The sequence below is a fragment of the Alosa pseudoharengus genome, unplaced genomic scaffold, assembly GCF_046254945.1.
Source record: "Alosa pseudoharengus isolate Yale_2024_CS ecotype anadromous, Long Island Sound unplaced genomic scaffold, YU_APseudo_1.1 YU_APseudo_1.1_scf_82, whole genome shotgun sequence".
Lineage (NCBI taxonomy): Eukaryota > Metazoa > Chordata > Actinopteri > Clupeiformes > Clupeidae > Alosa > Alosa pseudoharengus.
In genome coordinates, this window is record NW_027468873.1 from 140,551 (window position 1) to 150,550 (window position 10,000).

General features: G+C 43.4%; 2 protein-coding genes across 3 annotated transcripts in view; one reads left to right on the forward strand and one right to left on the reverse strand.

Moving 5' to 3' along the window:
* LOC143113478 (creatine kinase, testis isozyme) overlaps nt 1–3,913 on the reverse strand; it is a 17,707-nt gene extending 13,794 nt beyond the window's left edge. The window contains exons 1-5 of one of the 2 annotated variants that reach the window (XM_076275429.1): nt 3,823–3,913; nt 2,865–3,072; nt 2,015–2,169; nt 1,643–1,775; nt 31–202 (exon numbers count right to left, since the gene is read on the reverse strand). In XM_076275429.1, coding sequence (XP_076131544.1) covers nt 31–202; nt 1,643–1,775; nt 2,015–2,169; nt 2,865–3,057 — 653 coding nt within the window. In that variant the 5' untranslated portion in view covers nt 3,058–3,072; nt 3,823–3,913. Of the gene's footprint in view, nt 1–30; nt 203–1,642; nt 1,776–2,014; nt 2,170–2,293; nt 2,500–2,864; nt 3,073–3,822 lie in introns of those variants that run through there. The other variant, XM_076275431.1, reaches the window with a different exon arrangement.
* A 422-nt stretch (nt 3,914–4,335) lies between these two features.
* The window catches only part of trmt61a (tRNA methyltransferase 61A), a 23,936-nt gene continuing 18,271 nt past the window's right edge, over nt 4,336–10,000 (forward strand). The window contains exon 1 of the mRNA XM_076275428.1: nt 4,336–4,585. The gene's annotated coding sequence lies outside the window, so the exon portion shown is untranslated. The remainder of the gene's footprint in view (nt 4,586–10,000) is intronic.

Below are 10,000 nucleotides of genomic sequence, written 5' to 3' on the forward strand. Positions count from 1 at the left end.
TGCGTGCGTGCGTGTGTGTGTGGCGCTTACCAGATGCCCCTGCCGTCGGGCCAGTCGCGGGCCATTCCTGCGGCCAGGAGCAGTGGGGACACGGGCTTGTCAAACAGGAAGTGGTCATCGATGAGCTGCTGCTGCTCTGCGTCCGTCATGTTCTTCAGAGCGTAGTACTTGCCCTTCAGATCGCCCTCAAGGGCAGCCAGAGCTGTGGGTCATCATCATCACAATAGCCAACACCATCATCATCATCATCATCACAGTCACAATAGAGTCCCGAAGCCATGACGTAGCGTTGCCAAGGCAGCAATTTCACTGGATCTAAACAAATCAATCTACCATTAGAAATCACCATAGCGGTGGCTTTCTTAAAATATTTCAATAATTTTACAACATTTCTAAGACGTTAGTATATTTTTTTACACTGTAGGAATCACATATTACAACATATATTCATACCAACACAATCAAATTCGTGACTACAGAGTTTTATTTTAGCATGGGTTTCCTCCGTAAAAGAGACCTGCATGTAACTTCACAGCATGCGGTTAAAATCCTTAAATTCACGGACGTGTCTTGGCTTTATTTTTTTGGCAAAAAACGTCACTCTTAACAGCCGCCAGTCTTTGAGAAGACGTGAAATATCCACTGGAATTTTCTTTCTTTCTATTACACCTGCCAGGGAATCCGTGTTATGTGGCTAAGCTGCTGCCTAGCAGGTAAAACACGTTTAAATGGATATATTTATTTTTATTAGCTAGAAATGATGCCACATGTCTACATTCAATGCTATTTATGCCATTTCGAAAGTTTGTTTAGATCCAGTGATTCTACCGTCATGGAAACGCTACGTCACACTTCGGGACTCTATAGCCAACACCATCACCATCATCATCATCATCATCATCACCACAATAGCCAACACCATCATCATCATCATCGTCATCATCATCATCAGCGTCATCGTGGTACACAGCAGGGGTGTGCTGGTACAGGGCTCACTCACGCATGGCATGTGTCCCATCTGCACCACAGCACTGGAGCTTAATGAAGACGCTAATCGGTCACTGCACTAAAACACGTCCATGGAGCTTGCACTAAAACACGTCCATGGAGTTTAATGAAGACGCTAATCGGTCACTGCACTAAAACACGTCCATGGAGTTTAATGAAGACGCTAATCGGTCACTGCACTAAAACACGTCCATGGAGTTTAATGAAGACGCTAATCGGTCACTGCACTAAAACACGTCCATGGAGTTTAATGAAGACGCTAATCGGTCACTGCACTAAAACACGTCCATGGAGTTTAATGAAGACGCTAATCGGTCACTGCACTAAAACACATCCATGGTGTTCATCATTCTTATACTTGTCAAGCTCTGCAATCCAATTTCAACACCGCTGTTTGTGATACATGTATGTCTGTTTGGGGGAGTTCATCAATTTAGAGAGGCAGATTGAATTCACCAGCGTACCCAAAGTGTGTCAGTCTACCACGCAGTAACACAGCTTCACCACCAGAGGGTGCTGTCACCACAGGGATTAAGAAGAGAACATCATGTCCTCCACACACGCACACACACGCACACACACGCACGCGCACACACACACACACACACACACACACACACACACACACACTCACCCTCCACAGAGAGCGTCTCCACGGCCCTGCGTTCCCCGCGGCTGCAGTGAGGAGGGAGGCAGAATCCACGGATGCTGCGGCCGGTCCTGACGCGAGAGCTCAGCACGTAGTTTGAGTCCAAATCATCCCCTCCCTGACCACAGAGATGGAGAGAGGAGAGATGGAGGGAGAGGAGAGATGGAGGGAGAGGAGAGATATGTTTTAAGCTCATTCACAGTACAGACCTTCCAGCATCACAAATGCTGCACACACACACACACAAACACACACGCATACACCCAGATTATGTGAACACTGAAGCAGAGGTTAGCTGGGTTGAGGTCGGTCTTGTGTGTGTGTGCGTGTGTGTGTGTGTGCGCGCGCGCGCGCTACCTTGAGGTTGGCTGGGTTGAGGTCGGTCTTGTGTTTGTCGGTGGGCTTGTAGCCGCCGTGGCGGTCCTCGATGACCGGGTCCAGCAGCTCCTTGAACACCTCGTAGGTCTCCTCATCTCCCGCCACACAGCCCACCGTCATGATGAACGGGTGACCTGCGGTCAGGGGGACAGGTCACCGGGCAGCCTCGTGCATCACACACACACACACACACACACACACTCTCTCTCTCTCTCTCTCTCTCTGCAGCTGCCTAAGCTGTGCTGTGCTATGGGTTACCAGGGTTGTCCACGCCCGTCTGGATGACCTGATCTATGGTGACGCCGTTGGGCGTGGAGCGCTCGCGTAGAGCTTTGTACATCTCCGGCGTCAGCACCTTCGCCATGTGGTTGTGGTGCTGGCTGAGGTCGGGGTACTCATCCTTAGCCGGAAGCTGCTTCACTGTCAGGGTGGCCATTTTCACACTGCTACTCCCACACACACACACACACACACACACACACACACACACTGACAGGGTGAGGAGGGGAGCCATCTGCGCGCTTCAGGCTGCTAAGTAGCGGGTTTGCCGCGGGGCTGACAGGACAACTGGCAAACTACCATAATAGTCTACCACGTGCGAGGTAATAACCTCTTCCTTCCGAAAGCCCACAGAACGAGCGGGTTTGGAAAAACACTGCGCGCTCCCCTGAGACATCCTTGGCAAGGTCACTGCTCGGGAACAAGAGTGAAGGTTAATGCCGCAGATAAGAGCGCGTGACCCTCCGTCGGAACGCGCGCCCGGGATGCTCTCTAGTCATAGGTTAAGATAAGCGCGCAGATGGGCGTGAGCTCCTGGCAGACGCATTACCTGGGTTATCCACCCCGGTCTGGATGACGTCGTCCAACGTGAAGCCGCTCGGGGTCTGCTTGCTGCGCAGGCGCTCATACATGGCAGGCGTGAGTATTTTGGCCATATGATTGTTGTGCTTGCTGAGGTCTGGGAACTCGGCGGCCGACGGGTATTTCATCTTCATGGCGTTGTGGGTGCTGGAGAAAGGCATGGCTGCGGCGGTCCCCTGAGGTGGGGGGGGGGGGCAAAGCAGGTGTGTTTAGCGGGTTTAGCGCAGACTTGATGCGGTCAAAGGCTTGGGTTTGAAACGGGCGGCCTAAATGAAGAAACACGTCCAGCGCAGATTACAGGAGAGGACTGACAGAGCGGCCGCTATGGCAACTCCACAGAGCCCTCGAGAAGGCGGAGACGGAGCGCTGGAATGCGCTCTCGCGCCAGGGATCGCAATTATTTACAAACTCTGATCCAATGCAGGCTCCAGTGCAGTACCACTAACAGACAACAACGGAAAATTCAGATACCTGCCATTCCAAGGACTAGTCTAGAAACATGTTGGACAATTTAGTGCCGAGCGTCCAGTCTGTTTAGTCTAAGACAACAGAGGCCAAGGCAATCCAATGCATTTTCCTCCCTACATGAAATACACGTTTTTGGCCAAGGAGAGGAGGAAGCCAGTCTATCAGGAGTCTGTATGGAATTACACAGATGAGTGTCGTAACTTGACATGGTGTAAAAGAGACTTCACCATTAACGGACGGCTGTAACGCAATTAAAATACCACATCCTCACAATGTTTCCTCTTTAACAAAATATTACGAGATAAAATAAAACGAATACGTGAGTACAGCCCATGGAACCCGAAACCCAAGTCTTTGATCGCGTCTTGGACAAATTGAAATTATGTCCATATCTAGAACACAAAGCAAGCACGAGGGATAAGTAGACGGGTTTACGGTGCGGAGAGAGGCCATCCTACCTGCGGGTTGCTGCTACTACTAGACGATGGAGCAGAGACGAAGATCCCTATGGTTCCGGCTGGGGAGTGCTCTTCCAACGCTACTCGGCTCTCCGGTAGGATTCTCCGCGGGGTCTGGCTTTTTATATACTTTCAACAGCGACGCCTATTGGCTACTATTCGCGTCCCATTCATTCTATTGGGAGTCATGGAGCGCTGGACGAGCTGTGCGGTTTCATTTAGCTTACATTTAGCAATACTCGGATTACTTTCTGTTATAATGGGAAAAAACTGTTAACAGCCACCTGCATTGTCCGGATTTGCTTAAGTAAAGTAAACGTAGTGTGAAAGGTGTAAACAATAGATCACATTATGTTTTATTTGAGATGTACGCGTTTTAGAATCACCCGTTTTCATGGGTCAGAGGAAACCTTTGACAAGTTAAAATTACGCAGTAAACACTCGGTAGTTTTCTTTGACAGCTTTGCATCGCTCTGTGCCTTTAAACTTTCAGTTGACGTCATCACACTGCGTCCACCATGCAAGACTGTTCAGGCTACACACGTTTCTTCCTAGATAGTGCAGTGTTTTCTTTACATTGAACCTACATTATATAATCAAACAAATCTTACAATTATTTACCTATTTCTATTGTGTTTTGCTGTATGACTCGTTAGTTTGTAGATATCCGTTTAAGTTCATTGGCATTTTACTCTCAAAAACTCAACAAGCCACCTGGACTGGTGGCCATCATTCTGGCTGGTAGCAAACATCAAACTTAAAGGTGTGTAAATCAAATTACTATAAATTAATAAATAATAATAGAAGGGGGAAAAAACACAATTTCGACATGGGTTTCGTTCATGTAACAGTTTGTCTGATTTTTCAACTCAGCGGGGAAACTGTTAAAAGTTCGCTATGTAAAGTTCGCTTGTTCACATATTGTGCCCACTGGCTAACGTTAGAGTGATAACTTCTTTGGCATTATATTAACGTTAACATAATGGTCGTGATTTCAAGTTGCCATTAACGTTCACGTTCCTGATAGCCATAAGTCATAAATTAGCAGCTACCGCTATAATAGATTTTCTAACGTTAACGTTTGGTGCCGTATAACCACGTTACAGCAACATTAATGTTACTCCCAACCTTGTCACCTTCAGATAATAAAGCTGAATTTAAATCTACATCAACTTAAATAGTTAGCTGCTAGCACGATAACGTTAACGTCGGCAGGTGTAACGTTAACGTTAACTTAACATTCCATGCTAACGTTAACGTTATGGTTCATAACGTTAACATGTATTGAACAATAACGTTAACCCTAGGTTAAATAAAATTAAAGTTATTCGTTTTTGGTTGAATTAACTTAGCGTTAGGTAACTTATTGTTGGTCTACGAATAACGAGTAACATTAGGTTAAAGTTGAACGTTACGTTAACTTAATGTAAGTTTACATTGACCTGTCAGCCTTCGAGGTAACGTTACCGTTGGTATAAATTCAGACAAAGTTGGACTTGGTAACATCAGTGATAGATGTCATAGATAACAGTGGAAATCTCATAATCTTTAGTCACAATTATCCTATTTAACTTACAGGTTCTCCATTTTGCTGAGGATAGAAGCTGCTCACAGTCAACTGGGCTCCTAGCTCAAGTGATTCCAATGTAATGTAACTGCGACTTAGATCGCCCATTTGAATGTAAGCAGGCGCATTAGAATGGAACTTTATCTTCAAATCAAAATAAACAACAACAGATTGCAGCCTGGTGCATCTTCTGAAACCACATCACACGTGGCACCCGGGGATTTTGTGCGATCCAAAATAATAGCCTACTACACAAGCCCCAAAATATCAAATATGCTTTGAGAGTTTGCTAGCAAAATAATATGACCTTATCATTCTTTGAATTTTGTGCAATGTGAAAATTGCCTGAAAGTCTCAGAACTGACTTCCAATTGCATTCCTGTAATTATTAGGCTACTAATAGCCTAGTAATATACATTCCTTATTGTCTAATTCAAAAATACAAAGTGATTTATGGTGAATTGTAGAGTATTGGCATGATGGTCAGTGCTCATCTCTATCACCTCTTGACACATTCAAGACACAGTTCTTCTAGTTCTTTTACCTTAAAATAATGGCTTCAAAAACTAGGCAATAGGCGCAGTGATGGCTCATGATGCAATACAAGGAACAATCATAGCCATAATTTTGTTAAAAGCAGACAAAAGGTCGAAGTCTGGTCAATTGTGCTAGAAATGCTGTAACTTTAGGCTTAGGCCTACTCATTAAACTCAACAGAGAGCCACTACCTGTATATTGTAACCCAGAACTGGTCAAGACAGGCTACACAGTGCCGCTGCTGGCCATTGTGGTGCCCTAACTGGTGAAATACAGTATTAACCCAAGTATGTCATCATATGGTCAACTATAAAGATGTAGGCTAATCTGCCTGTTCCCAGGGATGGGTAGTATTTCTGAAACATGTAATATGTATTTCAAATACAAAATAGTATTTTGTCATTTGTATTTTATTGAGTTGAAGGAAATGGCTCTGTATTTTGTATCAAAATACTTTATTGGTATGTATTTTTGTATTTTAGAAATACTGCAAAATACTATATGTGAAAAACACAAAGTAAATACTACACACAGGTGTAATGAATAATTGGTAATTAGGCAACAATGGTTTATTTTTATCGCAATCAGCTAATGTGAGAACAGCTGTGTTCATAGACACTCACAGCTTTTCAGTGACGGGCTATTGTTGAAGCATCAGCTCTGGTCTGAAGCACTGGTGTGAAATGGTACGCAAGTAAAGATGAGCAAGTTTACCTGTGCAAGTTCACATAAGGACACTGACAAAGGCAACCATGTCCTATTGTCTCTATGCCAATCTTTAACAGAAAAAATGTCAGATATCTCAATGAACCACAGTGACATCAATAGATGGTAAGGTGTTGAGTGTGTATAAATTCCCTTCCCTGTAGCATCCACTTCTGTATTCTACAGTGGGGACAAGTTCACCTTTAATTAAATAACAATTCTATTTTCTTATTCGCTGCATACTTGAGGTTGGACATATTAAGGCATACTGTATCAAGTTTCTCACATACTGGAACAATTATATTTCCTTATTAGCTGCATACTTGAGGTTGGAGATATTAAGGCATATCAAGTTTCTCACATACTGGAACTTCAAGATACATAGCCTTATGATTTTCTTATTCAGTTCTGCACTGGACTTGAATTACGAAATTCGGCACAGATGCACAATTATGGCCTATTGATTATAATGTGGCTGATTGAAAGCTCTGTCAGTCGTGTGCAGAACAATGGGATGAGTTTGGAGGGCTGCGGCGTAATACTCTTGGTCATTTAAAGTAATTGTGAAGGTGCTCTTTGGTAGCTCTGTCAGCCGTTTTGGATAAGCATCAGCTAGATGACTAAATGTAAATGTAAATTCTTAAATCTTCTGATCACACTACATGAACTGAACTTGCATACGGTATACTATTTGGTATGACGGGCCAAATTGTATTGCTTTTTACTATATAGTTTTAATAGGCTAAATGTTTGGGATATTAAAAAGCTTTTTTTGCAGTGCTTCCATACTTCCTTGAAAAAAGTATTTTGCGTATTTTCTAAAAACAAAAATACAGTATTTTATTTTGATACATAATATGGTTACTGTATTTTGTAGTTTATTTTGATACATTAAAAATGAGAGTATTAGGTATTTTATTATGACCGCAGCGAAGCGGCGTCCATATAGGTTTAGTCATATATTTTTTTTCTTTTTCGCATTTCCAAATTTCCGTCAAGGATTCCCGGGACACTGAAAGACCTGGGTAGACGAAACTTGGTGGGCATGTAACCCCATATGGATAGCATGGAACCATCGTTTTTCGTTTTGATCTGTAGCCCCCCCCCGCTGGACTGCACCCCCGAAAGGAGGGTAGGGCAGACACAGTTTTCTGTGAATATCTGGAGATATCTGGAGAACCGTAGGGTTTAGGAGGACCATTTTTTTTTTTTTGTATGTTGATCTCAAAGGGCCATGTCAACCCATTCCATAACCACTCATTTCATGTATAGCGCCACCTAGTTAAACACAAAAAAGTAAAAATGAGGTGTTGTAATCGCAGGTATCTGTGACCTAACATAGTCAAAACTGCACGAAATTGGAAGTGTAGGATCATTATGACACCCTCTGAATGCAGGCCAAGTTTCGTGGAATTCCGTTCATGGGGGGCCACACAATAAATTAATTTGTTACTATACACCAACTGGCCTGTAGGTGTCTGGAGACAGTTTTCTGTGAATATCTCGAGAACCGTAGGGCCTAGGAGGTCCACCTTTTTTTTTGTATGTTGGTCTTAAGGGGGCATGTCAACCCATCCCATTACCACTTATTTCATGTATAGCGCCACCTAGTTAAAAATTAAAAAGCAAAAAAATTTTCATCACAATACCTCTGGCTGACATGGTCAAAACTGCACGAAATTGAAAGTGTAGGATCATTATGACACCCTCTGAATGCATGCCAAGTTTTGTGAACTTTCGTTCATGGGGGGCCTTACAATAAAATAATTTATGTGTACATTTAGTGACCGTACACCAACAAGGATTCCCGGGACACTGAAAGACCGGGGTACACAAAACTTGGTGGGCATGTAACCCCACATGGATAGCATGGAACCATCGTTTTTCGTTTTGATCTGTAGCCCCCCCGCTGTACTGGACCCCCCGAAAGGAGGGTAGGGCAGACACAGTTTTCTGTGAATATCTTGAGAACCGTAGGGCATAGGATGACCAATTTTTTCCGTAAGTTTGCCTCCAGGGGTCATGTTAACCCATTCCATGTGCACACATGTGCATAAACAGATACACACGCACACACATACATTGATAGTAATCATACGTATGACACATACTCACACAGTAGACATACAGTATGTACGCATGCATGCACATGCACAAACACACATACGCAGGCAAACACACAAGCACGCACACACACACACACACACACCCACACACCCACACACACCCACACACATAAACATAAACGTGTACACGCACACATGCACACAATTCAAGAATTTCTCAGAATTATGAACAGGCAAGATGGGGGTGGGGTTGTATAAAATGAATTTTACATGTGAAATCTATGAACTAATCATGTTTTGGTACTTGTTGTCTAGCAGATACCAGTGAGAAGTTAGTGTGGATAATGCAATTTAGTGAGACAGTTAGAATCATATAGGCCTTTCAGCGTGATTTATTTTTGTGGATAAAATGTGCTGGACTGGGCGGCGGTCATATTTTGTACCGCTCTGCGGTACATCTAGTTTTGATATACATTCTGATGTATTTTTGCCCATACCTGCCTGTTCCCATCATTAGAACAACACTTTGCGATGGTTAGCTTGTCATCTTTAACGATATATGCTAGGCCTAAGTGACTGACCTATCTTTGGAGATGCCTGATGAAATCAGATGTTGTTGAATAGGCATAATTTATCCTGGTGCCACACACCTTGCATGTAGCTGTTCGCTTATTTCCTCTGTGCAGTTTTTGTAACTGAAAGTAATGATAAAGGCACTAGTCCGGGAGGACTTCTTGTCGCAATGGTCAATGCATTTATATCTGTGAGTGTGCGCACATAGCGCATGCGTTACATTGCACATTATGGCAAAGGGGCTATGTCGCTCGTTATACGTTTCACAAAGTATATGTAGCAGTAAAATAAAATAGAAATACATGAATAAATTTAGATTAAAAAAGCAATAATTGCATGTACAGCTTGTTCAGGAGTCTCGAAGCTCGAGTCCGAGTCAAGTCTGAAGTCTTTTGAGTGGAGTCGCAAGTCAAGTCTAAAGTCACTGTTTTTGCGACCTAAGTCCAAGTCTTGGAATCTTTTTTTACATTTCTATTGCTTCATTCTCTTTAATTGAAGTTCACAGCACGATGCTGACATGAGCATTTATGCTTTATCAAGAATCAAAAAGATTAGCGTGGCACCGCTCTAGATGTGTCATTAAATTAATTGTGCTATTTCGCGAGGTATAGAGATCTTTCGGTTTCACACACAAAGTGCACTTAACTGTTCCTCATATCCTAGTTGTCTCTGATAAATTGAAAATAATGAGCGTAGGCTTATGTCCATCGAGTCAGTTGCAGCCAGCCAC